The sequence below is a fragment of the Aulonocara sp. 'chitande type north' Nkhata Bay genome, linkage group LG2, assembly GCF_057382095.1.
Source record: "Aulonocara sp. 'chitande type north' Nkhata Bay isolate Kocher_YH1m ecotype deep benthic linkage group LG2, A_spYH_male_GT1.1, whole genome shotgun sequence".
Lineage (NCBI taxonomy): Eukaryota > Metazoa > Chordata > Actinopteri > Cichliformes > Cichlidae > Aulonocara > Aulonocara sp. 'chitande type north' Nkhata Bay.
The window spans coordinates 29916779-29929889 of record NC_141345.1 but is presented as its reverse complement, the minus strand read 5'-3'; the positions used below and the strand labels follow the sequence as shown (position 1 = coordinate 29929889).

Sequence of the window (13111 nt, the reverse complement as noted above, 5' to 3'; positions counted from 1 at the left end):
TTTTTATGCCATTTTATTTTCCATTTTTTCTGCAAAACTATCCTCGGGGCCAGATTAAACCCTTCTGTGGGTGTATGTTTGTCATTCCTGGTATTAGTGATTTGAAAAACTATGATCAGTGTCATGAATGCATGTGTCATGTTGCAGTGTTTGGGTTCAGCTCGACACGGACCTGAAACAGTCCTGAGCTGTGTGCGTACCTTGTAGTGAGCGCTGTCTGCTGAGTACAGTCTCAGAGCTTCACTGTAGAGCTTCTGTTCCTTCACGAGCTGCAGAGCTTCAGGAAAATGTTCCTCTCCTGTACAAAAACACTCATCATGTAACTTAAAAAGATTCTGGCAGAGTTTCCAAAAACAGCAACTCTCAGTAAGATAAGACCAAGCTGACAGGCACAAGCGGACTGACCACACTTGCTGAGATGGTGCAGGGCCTTTCTGTAGCGCTTCAGGTGTTTGTCGATGGTGTAGCGCTGGTAGTTTGGCTCCAGGCTCTTCAGCATGTTCAAGAAAGGCAGGTACTCTTTGGGGTCCTGCAGGGATTGAGGAGATAGCAACATGAATCAGCTGTATCCTTACTCTATACACAATGTGAAAGATTAACCTTTCTGTTGCTGCACAAAAAATAAAGATCTCAAAACTTTGGACATGGAAAAGTCTTTAATTCACACCAAATTTACTGATACTCTTTCCCCTGATTACACCACAGGCTCTCAGAGCATTAAAGTCTCCTGTTTAATGTTTGAAAAAAAAAAATCAAATGGTCTATCATTATTAGAAATAATGTAAAACGTATTTTAAATAACACATCCTGATGATCCACTAACTTATTTACTGATCTCACTATCAACGATTCTGTATAAAGTATATAGTATATCATGGCACTGAGGTAAAGTCTGGTGGTTCCTCTTCCCCTGCAGTCTCCTACCTTCTGGGATTTCTCCGCCACCATGAGTACGAGGTCAAAGTCGTATGTTCCCAGCGAGTAGTCATAAAGGTCGTTGACATTGACGAGGAAGAGGAGGTACTTTAACGCCTCCTCAGCACTCACAGCACCAGGAGCTTTAGGAGGGTTCTCTAAATAGGAATGCACACACAGAGCACTGAGTGAAGGATCAGAGCAAGTACAGACAGAAAGGTCATCGATGGGTCTAAGGTGTGCTCACCTCGAAGCTCGTGGACCTTCTGCAGAGCAATTTCCAGCTCAGGAACAGTCTTCTTCACATATGCAGTAAGGATGGACAGACAGAACCTGAAAGGAGAATTGTTTTATGTCCCACTGCTCCCATCAAATGATCCAATTACTGAACATTTCTAATCCTTCCTAGTTTTACTTTCAGCTATTTTAAGATCGCAAATAGTACAGTTTGTTACATTAATATGTTTACTATCATTTAAGAAAAAAAAAGATTTCACTGACTTGTTTGGATCCATTGAATCCATGACACTCCGTAAAGCATCACACACCACGTCCACTTTCTTCTGCTTCGAGGCAGGCTGAGGCTGGACCGGGCTGCTTTCAGAACGGGGGTACATACTACCGGTCGTATCCTCCTCTCTGAGTAAAAAACGGAAGAAATTTTTTTTTTTGTTTAAATAAAAATAAAAAACAAACTGCAACCTTCAGGGATTAAAGATCGAAACAAATGCACAAATAATAAGAAACTGCAGTTCCTAAAATGTCCACTTGAGGCTCCAGCAGTGAGTCAGTCCCCGTAGACGCCCATGTTAAAATCTCTTTACAGCAGAAATAAACATGTTTACAGCCTGATACAAAACTGTTTTGATCCAGGCATCCATCTTTTCACGTATGGCCAATTTACAGTCACCAGTTAAACCAATATGCAAGTCTATGGGCTGTGGGAGGGAACTGGAGTGCCCGGAGAAAACCCACAAACAAAGGATCTAACAAATAATATGACTCAATGGGAACGAACATCCAATATTTTCAGCTTTATTAAATTCTAGTATTTTAATTAATCAGTTAGTACTAATTAGCAGGCATCTGTTTCTATGCACTGCACCAATACTAAACATTCTTTTCCAATAGGATAACTTGTGGCTGAAATGTTGATGCCAAGTCTTTAAAATGCAGTAAAAACAGCAGTTTTTAAAAACAGCAGGTGATGTCACACCATACAGTCATTTTTCTTTTAAGGTGAGAATGTATTCCTTTGACCTCTTTGAAAAGTCTTACTTTAGTTCAGTGAGGAAGAGGTTGATGTGGTTGATGGAGCTGAGCTGTTTGATGAAGGTCTCTATGTTCTCCAGGAAAGCCTTTGAAGAAAAATAACATTGTTTTTACTCATTCACAGCCTTGTTATAGCTTAGAAACATCCACCCATCCATCCGTCTTTCAGTGTCTATGCACAGAAACCTCCTGCAGCTTCTCTGGCTTTGCAATATATTCACATCACTTTTGGTGACTAATAGTAGATATTACTATATACTTTAGCTTCATTTTAAATAAACTGCCTGCCCTGAACATTAAAGGAAAATAAAAAGTTATAAAACTACACATAAAGACGCAGAACAAACCTTTGGGTTGTGATCATAAATGAAGTTCAGGTTGATCCTCAGCTTCCTCATGCATTCAAAGGCGTCTCTGAATTTCAAACTGGTTATAAAAAAAACAAGTTGAATGTTTTCAGTCTTAACACATTATTTATAAGATTTAATTAATTTATTTAAAGGGTTTAAAAAAAAGGTAATGGAACAGATCATCACAGCCTGGGAGCAGAAGGTTGTTGCTGAGATTTCGGCTACAGTATTTAGAGGTGTGATGTCTGGTTCTCAAACTTTTTGGAAGTGTAGAAAGGGAGACATTTTTAAAAGCTCTTCTTCAGAAATGTCAGGTGCACATATGTTTACAGTCATTTGTACTCTCAGATCCCGCATGAACTGTGTACTAAAACTTTCTAAATTCTTCCAACTGTTTCATAGCAACAAACAGAAATAACTTTGAATTTTAGCCATAAACAGAATATATTTTAAAGATAAACTCCATGAATAAAAAGGATCAAAAATTTTAAAAAGAAGGCCATCACCTACGCAAACACGTCTCATTTTTATGATTTAGTGTAAAATGTTTAGTCTTGGCTCTGGATATCAGAACCTTAATGTTCTCTGAAAGAACATAACAAGACGATCTCAAACGCACCTATCCAGCCACTTCCTGAGCTGAGCCAGCACCAGCGCTCTGTGATGTATGGTCTCCAAATTCCCACGAGGCATCTGGATGGACACAGTTTAAATCAAAATCCCCACACGTTTGAAGGCATTTTTGAGAGTCAAAATATGGTTTTAGTGGCAGGGTTACAATTAGATTATGGTTAGGTTTAGGGTAAGAGTAAGGGTTAGGCATTCATTTTTGATGGTTAGGGTTAGGGTAAGGGGCTAGGGAAACCATTATGTCAATGAAGGTCCTCACTAAGATAGCTGAACGGGCTTGTGTGTGTGTGTGTGACCTGCAGAATCACTCTGGTGTCTTGTGGCACCACAGTGACGATCCTGGATCCTCTCTCCACTCGTCTAAGTGTCTCATCATTCTGATCATTCTGACCGCCATCGGAGGCTAGAGCCGCCTGCAACCCTGTGGGGTCAAAGTTCACTCAGCTCACCATCACTATTACACACAAAGAAAGAAGACCTTGCTCAGTAAATGAAAAACATTTATGTCCAAGCTACAGTGAGCTGTAAATGACCAAGCTACTCACTTCTTCTTTATGGAAGAGCCCAGAAACCCATTTGAGTGTATTGGTGATTCATTCTTACAGTCAATAGCCAGAGCTCATGGCTGTAGGTGAACATTTATGTGTGATCCATGTAGAAACATGGATCACACATAACATGGATCATAGATCAAACAGATGGAGTAAATTTCTAGCTCAGCTCCCTCTTCACAACAACAGACCAGTATAGCATCTGTACTACAGACTGATCGCCGACTCTGCTTTTCCCTCAGTTAAGAAAATAAGACCTCAAAGATACTTAAACTCCTCCACCTGTGGAAACAAATCATACTTGACCCACAGTGGGCTCTTTCCCAACTAAAAACCATGACGATTACGATGCACAGTTAGCAGGGATTTATGCTTCAGCGGGAAATCTACGCTGTAACCTGACGTGCACCTCTTGAGAAATATTACTACACTCTGGGTCAGCGCAGCCCACAACTACAGTGATGAGCCTGTTCAGTGCAATTCATCCTGATCCTGCACATTTCCCGCTACTTTTTCACTGCAGTTTTTGAATTTTTCAATAAGAGATTAACGATCATCACAACAGAATAAGAAAAGAAAATTATAGCATCAATATAAAGACTCACAAATGTCAGCAGATTCCTGCTAAAAAGATCAGAATTGATGTGAGGGAATGTACAAAGAAGGGGAAAAACCTGAGGGACAAATATGTCTGCCTTAAAAAAGAAAAACTGCACAAAGCAAATGGAGTGGACCCAGGAAGGGAAAAAACAAAATTAAAGGAAAAAAACAAACAAACAGCATTTTATTTGTTTTTAATTGGCTGGTACTGTATATAAAACACTAGAAAAAGACCACATGATAATTAGGCCTTAGCTTCCCTGGGACAAGGTTGCGACTGGAGCCTAAAGGGCAAGTGTCTGGAGTCTAATACCCAAAAGGTTTCTGAGCGCATAGAAGTGTTCAGTCCCCTCACTTCCAACCGTCCCCCAGCCTCAGTAAACATTTACTGACAGGTTTATGAGCTCAAAGCACTATTTTCAAGTTCATTTAGTAAATATGGTCCTTGTTACATAAACCATGGTATGATCACACAGCCAGTGTGCAATGTTAAAACACCAAGATGATGACACTGAAAACACTCAGAGGCTTCTATCCACCTGGGCCCTATTTCAGGAAGCCGGTTTAGTGCAAACTCTGAGTAAGTATACCCTGAGTTAACGAAAACTCTGGGTTTTCGGTTTCACAAAGCGAGTTTAGATTAATTCTGAGTGAGTTACTATGACGACACACTCCGTGAAGCTAACCTGCCCCCTACCAGGTTTACTTCAACTAACCCTGACCTTCTCCGCCTCTTTGTCAGAAACCTGACTGTAGGAAGTGTCAGACATGGCGTGCCCCTTCCTTGAAGAGCCAGTAGATGTTGAAGCCCAAATTCTCCGCAGAGCTCTCCGCCGGGAGAGAGTGATTAGAGCGTGTTTGGACATTTTATCATTTCCTGATGATTTCCTGTGTGAACGTTACCGTTTTTCAGCACAATCTATAAGTTATTTGGATAACATCCTCAGGCCTAATATTGCTCATGTGACACATCGCGGACATGCTCTCAGTTCTGTACATATTATTTGTATTGCACTTCGGTTTTTTGCAAACGGGAGCTTTCTGTATAATATTGGTGACGCGGAGCACGTTTCCAAGGCTACCGTCTGTCGGGCAGTCAGGAATATTACAGTTGCACTGAAACGTCTCCTGCACTCGTTTGTGGTGTTCCCCGGTCATAGACCCACAAGATTTATCAAAGAGGGATGCCACAAAATTGCAGGTAGCAGGATGAACGAAACTTAATTCATGATGTGGTGATACTTGAACTACTACTTAAATTTTACATTTATTTTCAGGGTTCCCAGGCGTGATTGGCTGTATAGATGGCACTCACATTCCAATCATTGCTCCTTCAGTAAATGAAGGAGACTATGTGAACAGGAAGTCTTTCCACAGCATTAATGTACAGGTACATAGTTCCCTGTAGCATTTCAAACTAACAAATTATTTCATTATAGTAATGGATGCTAATTTGTGTTCTCTGCACTGTGAAGATCATATGTGATGCTGCCAACATTATCACAAATGTAGAAGCCAACTCCTCAGCCTCTGTGAGTGGTGGTGGTGGACGACCTCCACCTGTTTTTCGGGCCTCCGCTTTTTTTTTTCTGTTGGCTATAACGGGCCACATTTGAGCATACAGAGTAAGCAAATATGTACTTGTAATGTGCTCAGATAATTTCAATAAGTGCTTACAGAGGGGAAATTAATGTAGCCTCTAACTGCAATTGATTTACATCGGACAAACAGACCAAGCACTATGGCTCATAATACAATTACACCTTACCTGTTTGGACTATATTTTTATATTTCATTTTTACTTGCTGCCAGGAACGTTTGGGGCCTGTTGGGTTGCACCTGCGCTCACATCACGTCACAAAATAAAATGTATAAAATATAAAATAAAATAAAATAACGTGTTAAATGGGTGGAAATCCCTAGATCAATGTTTAAATTAACACTCACGCATTGACTCTGTCGGCTATGTTTTGCCATGCATGCTCCCTTTGTTTTGCAGCTGAGGCTGTGTTACTTTTTTTCCGCAAAATTTGCATGTTATCGGCATATGCTGCCATCAGAATTTCGGCCTCAAGTGCTGTAAAATACATTGACCGCGCCTTCTTTCCCTCCGTCTCCATGGTGACTCGCTTAATCTGTGCTCCACTAATCAGGGCTTTATGTATCCTCGTGCGCGCGTTTAACTTGGGGTTAAAGCAACTCCGCGTTGACTGAACTAATTGTTATCAGCCTTTCTGAAACCGAATATTCCGAGTTGGACAGGTCGGGGTTACTCAACCCTGAGTATCGTTTTTCACTCTGAGTTTTCTAAACCGGCTTCCTGAAATAGGGCCCAGGTCATGAACCATCATGATTGTTACTTTCACACCTGGGCCCGTATCCCTAAAGAATCTTTGTGCAAAAAGTGGCTCCTAGCGGCCAAATTCTAAGAAAATTCTCAGAGTCATGACATTTTCTTAGAATTTCCCCTAAAAGTGACACGACAATCCCAGTTAATATAAAAGCTATTCCTCAAGATTCCTAGCGCTTAAAAGGGCTCCTAAGGCGAGATCTGCTAAGAGCAGGGAAGAGGACTTTTAGTGGCTTAGGAGTTCCCCTAAGCAGCTGCACAAAATGGCCAACAGAAGAGGCAGGAGAGATGTCCTGCAAACACTGGATGACAGGGAATTATTGAGATGCTACAGATTGGATCGTGCAGAAATCATGTTTGTGGTGGATCTCCTTAGAGATGCAATTACTTCACCAACTCGACGCCACAACGCTATTACACCGGAGACGAAAGTAATCACAACCCCGAGGTATTTGGCAACCGGGAAAATGCAACAATGCAGCAGTGATGACTTGGGTCTGCAATCACAGACATTGCTAAAAGCTGAGCCGTGTTACCCTCGTTAAGACCACACTGGACTTGTAACGTTGTGATTTCTACTTCATTAAGGACAGCCTCTTGAGATAGGCCATCTTGTTTTCAACGGGGTCCATATGGGAGTGAAAGTACAAAATATGCCAGCTAGGATATTAATATGAGCAAATAAGACACGAATCATTATTTGAACAGGGTGTAATGAGTTTAAGTTTTCACATATTTTAGATTCTAATGGCTATAACCCCTACAGCTTACTATTCATTTTCCAGATATTTTCTTGAATGTGAAATATTATTTACAATTACAGTCAGCATAAGATTAGAGTATATAATATGTTTATTGATTTGAGGGTACATCCTTTGCTCATTATCACCAAAAGCTCATTTCCATCAAACTTGTAGGATCAACCAATCACGGCTTTTGAAATGACGACTCATACCTAGCAACGGGGTCAACCACACCTCCTCACTAAGATAGGATTTTCCATCCATTCCTTGCTCAGAGTTCACTGAAAATGTTCTGGAATCACTTCTAAGCTAAAACTCCTGGCAAGGAATTTTTAGGTTAAGTTAGGAGCTCTCTGAGAGGATTCTCAGAATCTTTAGGGATACGGGCCCTGGTCTCTAAGGCCTATTAAGAGGAGGAAAAACTCCCACCTTTCACTGTGAGCGTGCTCAGCTGGAGGCAGCGGCAGGTGTGTGAGTGCGTGGTGACGAGGAGGAAGTCGTTGCAAATCGCAAAGGAAGAAACACTAGAGGCGAGCTGAAAGTAAGCAGAGACAAATGCACATATTTCTAATAAGCTCTGCTGCTTCTTCACTGCCAATGAAACAAGAAAGAAAAATGCAGACCTCTGAGTCTCCAGCATATAGGTGAGATCTCTCCGTCAAGCCGAGCAGATATTCCTGAGGATGAAAAGCAAAAGCATACATGAGCATCAGGCTTGCAGACTAGAACTTAGAGACAATTACTCATGTAATTAATTACATGCTGGTGAGTTTCTACCTCTCCGCCGATGCTGCAGAGGGCCATCTGGACACAGGGAACAGGAAAGTTGATGCTGCAGCCGCTGGAGTCTTGCCAGTCCTCCACTGATGGCTCTTGACAATCTACACAGAAATATACAGAAATAAAACATTTATTCCTGTAAACTGATACAGCTTCCTTACATGTACAACAAGCTTCAAAGGAAAGTATCAACATGTCAGAAAAATGAAAAAAGGAAAATTAACCCCCCAACCCATGGATCAGTTGCTAAAACGCATGAATGAAGGTACGTTTGCTGACCCCAGATCAGTTTCCTGATCCGTCCATCCTCCAGCTGCAGGGCCACAGTTCCTGTCTGAGAGGAATGAACCACACTGACCACAACACCGTCCACTTCCACCTCAGACCTGAGGCAGAAAATCACTATTAGAAAGATTAATTGTTAATGACATCTGTGACACGCTACAAGCTTTACGGGGCTGCAGGAGGTTTCTTAGTTTGCAGACCTGACAGTGAGGGTATCACCACCATCCTGACTGGGGCGGAGCATCAGCAGGGTGGAGGAGGTTGGCAGCAGACCAGGACTGACACCCAAAAACAGCTCATCCTGCAGCCACAGCAGCTGCCGCAGAGCCAGAGGAACATCCTGAAGAACTGCCGGTCTACAGGAGGGAGAAAAATCTGGGGAAACTCTAGAAACAGCCTAATCAGGTGAAGAAAATGAGAATGTGTGTCTGAAGACTGTGTTACCTGAAGGACTTCTGCAGGATGAGAGGATGAGACACAACCCTGAACCCATCTGCCAATTTGTTTGATTTTTCTCCTGAATCTGGAATCATGCAGGAAGATAAAGTCATGTTTATGAGACAAAAAAAATTTAAGACACAGTCACATAGGTCTTCTTCTAGCCACAAAACTTTAAGTATTATGATTTTTTCTTTTAAGTAGGTTGTATTTTCACTTAAATTTAGAAGTTTCATTTTTATTTCAGAAGTAAACGCTCTCTGGTTTTAACATCCGGTAAACATCGCTTTTATGCATTTGATGAATAGATTTTAAAAGGTGTTACATTCTAAAACTACATGAATCCTTAAACTTCAACTTTTTTTCTGAAGGAAAATTAACAGATTAATTTGTTTTTATTAAGCCACCTTGGGTGTAGATTGAAATCTGTCCATCTGCGGTGAATGCTGCCAGTTGATTGGTTCCCTCAGGCTGGCACAGAAAGGTCACCTGGTTAACCGGTGATTTTAACTGGAGCTCGAAGGAACACATGGGAGGAGGAACCACACACTGCCGGAAGGTCGTCACCAAGATTTTTTCTGAGGGGATTTTGGTAAATCTTAACACCATACTGGAATAAATCTACAACTGAGCACCCGCTCATCTTTCATTGACCCTTACCTCCATCAATCACAGCCACGCTGGCGTTGTCAGTGGCGTCCAGTCCGGTGCTCCGTTCTGTTGTCCAGCCCCAGTCGTAGGTGATACTGGTCCAGCTCCGGGTCACCACATGGAGCCGTAGGGGGCGCTCCGGGTCCCAGCAGACACAAACTGGCACCTTCTGAGGGTCTGGTCCAAACTCCAGGCTCTGCTTCAGATACCAGTGGTAGTTTGCCACTGTCCACAGCTGGACTGCAGAGCGAAGACACTTTTTTTGTTTCCTGATTTTCTGACTGACTACAACATGCAACACTCTCCACATTAACGGTATTTTTCCTGTTCCTGCTTCTTAACAAAAATGAGTTTGCAGCTGGTGGCATCTGTGGCAGACAGTTCACTAAATCTGATGGTGAACTTACTGTAAGCGTTGGCCTGTCCGTCCTCTCCAGCACTCATGTCCTCCAACCAGACGACTAAAACAGCGGAGTCACTGTTCCACAGGAGCTCCTTCACCTAAAAACACAAACACAGTGCAATGATCTGATTAAACTCTCCACTGGATCAGAAGCTGCAGTGTTCGTGCAGAAAGAGTGATTTCGATGAGCATGCCTTGGCTTGGGCTTTACTGAGCGGCAAAGCGAAGTCTCCATGCAGCAGCCCATTCTTCTCCATGAACACCACGCTGTGCTTGTTGGGATGGCGCTGAGTGCTTGCTATCAGGCTGCCTGAAGGTCTGAAGCAGACAACAATAAGTGTGCTTCAGATTTATAAAAGTTCTCCAGAGAGAGAAAGGGGAAAAATTAAGGAACTAACTTACTTCCAGCAGAGCGCCTGCTCCAGGCCGTTGATGGGCTCGCTGGTGGCTTGCAGGACACCCTCCCTGTTCCAGACTCTGACCTTCCTGGCTCCAGTTTGGGGACAGATGGCACTGACGGCAAAAAGTTGCCCGTCCCCTCGCCACGTCACCCGCGGCCTGTGGTCGTCCCATGATACAGCAGGTTGCACCTCCTGCAGGCACATGATCAAATCATCAACTTGACTTTACAGTTTCTTTTTATAAACTCAAATATTTGAGTAATTAAAAGGGACCTGGATCTTCCTCTGTGCTGCCTGTTTGCCCTCTGAGCCATGAAACTGAGTCTCCTTCTTCCCCCAGCCCACGGTGATGAACTTCCCTGCAAAACAAACTTATGTGGGTGAGCACATCACCGTCTGGTGAACCTGAGTAGCTCCTGATACTCAGCTGGGAGACCACTAATTTTTTTAGAGTCACCGTACCTTCACCAAAATCGTCCTGGTGGATTCCAACCTCTGTGATCGGCTCAAAGTCTTTAGTCATCATGATGATCGTTTCCTGGCCTGTGAACACAAAACACTAGTGACTCAACCACAACACCTATAACTGTGTGTGATCAATAATTACCTAAGCTATGATGTGTCACAAAATTTATAAAAAAAAAACTCCAAATATTGAACATTCCATCACAGATGAACTTTTCTTCATCTATGATGGTTTCTAATCTAAGAAATATTGCTCAATATGGAAATCATCAGCATTTCTGATGATTATATAACATACTGACCAGTAGTGAGAATCACAAGCTCTTCATCAGGACTCCAGCTCATCGAGGTGAGGCCCCTATCAACACTGCCGACGCACTCCAGCTGTGGATCAGAGCACACTTACTGAGGACCCCGATTGTCCTAACTTCTTTCCCCCTGATCATAACCAGAGCTTGAACCTAACTTCAGATTTTTTTGGGGGACACAAGTTTTAAAAATCTGTCTGACTTTGAGCATTACTAACCTGGCAGGTGTTGAGGTTAAAGAGGACGACATCACCACCTGCTGTGGCCAAACATGCAGACTCCAGTTCAGCCAGGTCCTGAAGTCCGACCACAACCCCGCTGCCGTCCTCTGGAAGGAAACCGTCTGCTGTCAAAGAGGCTTCACTGATAACCTGCCGAAGAAAAACGGGGAAGAGCTGAAAGCTTATAAGAAAGACGCCCTGTTCAAGTCCCAAACAGAACAGGTATGAAGAAATTCCAGGTGCACCTTGAGGCAAACATATGTTACACTTAAATATTCAAATTTGGACACTTGAAACACATCCGTCTCCTCACTGAATCACGCTAAACTACACCCTGTTGAGTATTAACAGCACTTCATAGTATTTCCAGTGTGTTAGTGTTACATCATCGCTTCTCACCTGGCCTGTCCGGGGGTCGTACTCTGTGATGCAGTACTGAGAGGCGATAAGCAGCGAGCCGGTGTCCGCCCGCACAGAGAAACACTGGGGCGAGCCTGGACCCTGCAGCTCCGAGCTCCGAAGGCTCTTCAGAAGTTTCAGATTCCTCATTTCACCTCAGGACCTGCCTCCAAGTGCCAAAGGAGACCTGACACAGTATATTTGGTACAAATTAGGCAAAAAATAAATGTTTGGTTGAAAGAGTTTTTACCTAAATTACCACAGATTAAAACCACAAGATCTGTGTTTCAGTTTTAAAACTCAACACTTAATAATATTGGAGGGAAATATAGAATAACTATGCTGAATGTGGAGAAAATGACGTTTGCATTTGTTTTGTTTTACTGGAAAAGTCTCATATCCATTCAACCTCATCTTTTAAACCAGCGTTATTAATTTGAAAGTCTAAAGTGTACAACAAAGAAAGAAATGGATGTTATCAGCTGAAAATTTCATCTAAAGAAGTCACATACTTAGTTTGTTTTTCCCTTTAGTTATATTCTCCATACACATGTTTTAGTTTGCTCTCAAATGAGATGGTACACTCAAAAAAACTAACAATAGAATCAGAAAATATAACAATTCTACATTTCATAGAAAATAAAAAGTTATTTTTAGTTTTGCCTTATGATGGGAAACAAATCTTAAAAGTGCCCAAACAAATTATAAAATAAAATAATAAAAATAATGTATCCTCATCAATACTGGGTTATTTACGAACGACTGCAACTGTATTTATCAAGGCTATTTTAACTGTTTACATTTCTCCAGATTCATAAACATTAAATATATAAATACACATTCTTGTTTCACATGAGTTTAATTACTATTCAAAGGCGTGAAAATAACTTCGAGCCTCCTTACAGGAATATTTATGTATGTAAGGAATCGTATTAAGCTGTTAGCAAGGTTTCTGAGTCAGGACTGAACGTTTTTTTACACATAAACAGTAAAATAAATAAATAAAAGTGATGATGGCAAAAGTTTTTTAAAGACATTTAACATTTTAAACAGCTGGTTTGTTGTCCAGTACTTGCTCAGTGTGAGAGGGATGAAGACGCCGAGGCTACAGGGTGTCCGAAAATGGAACAAGACGTGCTAGCTTGCTTTAAGCTAAAGAAACTTTAATACGCGACGAGAACAAAATAAAACGATAACAAAAATAATAAACCCACCGTGAAAAAACAAGCCGAGGTAAGGAAAATCTCTCCAGTCTCCAACATCAACAACATGCATGTGGCGGTGTCAGACTCACAACCTTTAACCTCTGACGCGGAAACATGAATTGGTGGCTATGTCGCCCCCTAGCG

The 13111-nt window shown here is 41.9% G+C and overlaps 1 protein-coding gene across 1 annotated transcript in view; it reads right to left on the bottom strand.

The window, feature by feature from the left end:
- elp1 (elongator acetyltransferase complex subunit 1) overlaps positions 1–13111 on the bottom strand; it is a 17202-nt gene extending 4091 nt beyond the window's left edge. The window contains exons 1-26 of the mRNA XM_086258671.1: positions 12977–13111; positions 11763–11949; positions 11361–11513; positions 11137–11218; positions 10832–10912; positions 10643–10728; positions 10371–10561; positions 10163–10286; positions 9973–10066; positions 9575–9805; positions 9322–9492; positions 8921–8999; positions 8677–8832; positions 8471–8577; positions 8189–8292; positions 8035–8088; positions 7841–7946; positions 3464–3588; positions 3157–3230; positions 2535–2613; positions 2194–2273; positions 1417–1554; positions 1163–1248; positions 925–1073; positions 406–529; positions 201–298 (exon numbers count right to left, since the gene is read on the bottom strand). Coding sequence (XP_086114797.1) covers positions 201–298; positions 406–529; positions 925–1073; positions 1163–1248; positions 1417–1554; positions 2194–2273; positions 2535–2613; positions 3157–3230; positions 3464–3588; positions 7841–7946; positions 8035–8088; positions 8189–8292; positions 8471–8577; positions 8677–8832; positions 8921–8999; positions 9322–9492; positions 9575–9805; positions 9973–10066; positions 10163–10286; positions 10371–10561; positions 10643–10728; positions 10832–10912; positions 11137–11218; positions 11361–11513; positions 11763–11912 — 2922 coding nt within the window. The 5' untranslated portion in view covers positions 11913–11949; positions 12977–13111. The remainder of the gene's footprint in view (positions 1–200; positions 299–405; positions 530–924; positions 1074–1162; positions 1249–1416; positions 1555–2193; positions 2274–2534; positions 2614–3156; positions 3231–3463; positions 3589–7840; positions 7947–8034; positions 8089–8188; positions 8293–8470; positions 8578–8676; positions 8833–8920; positions 9000–9321; positions 9493–9574; positions 9806–9972; positions 10067–10162; positions 10287–10370; positions 10562–10642; positions 10729–10831; positions 10913–11136; positions 11219–11360; positions 11514–11762; positions 11950–12976) is intronic.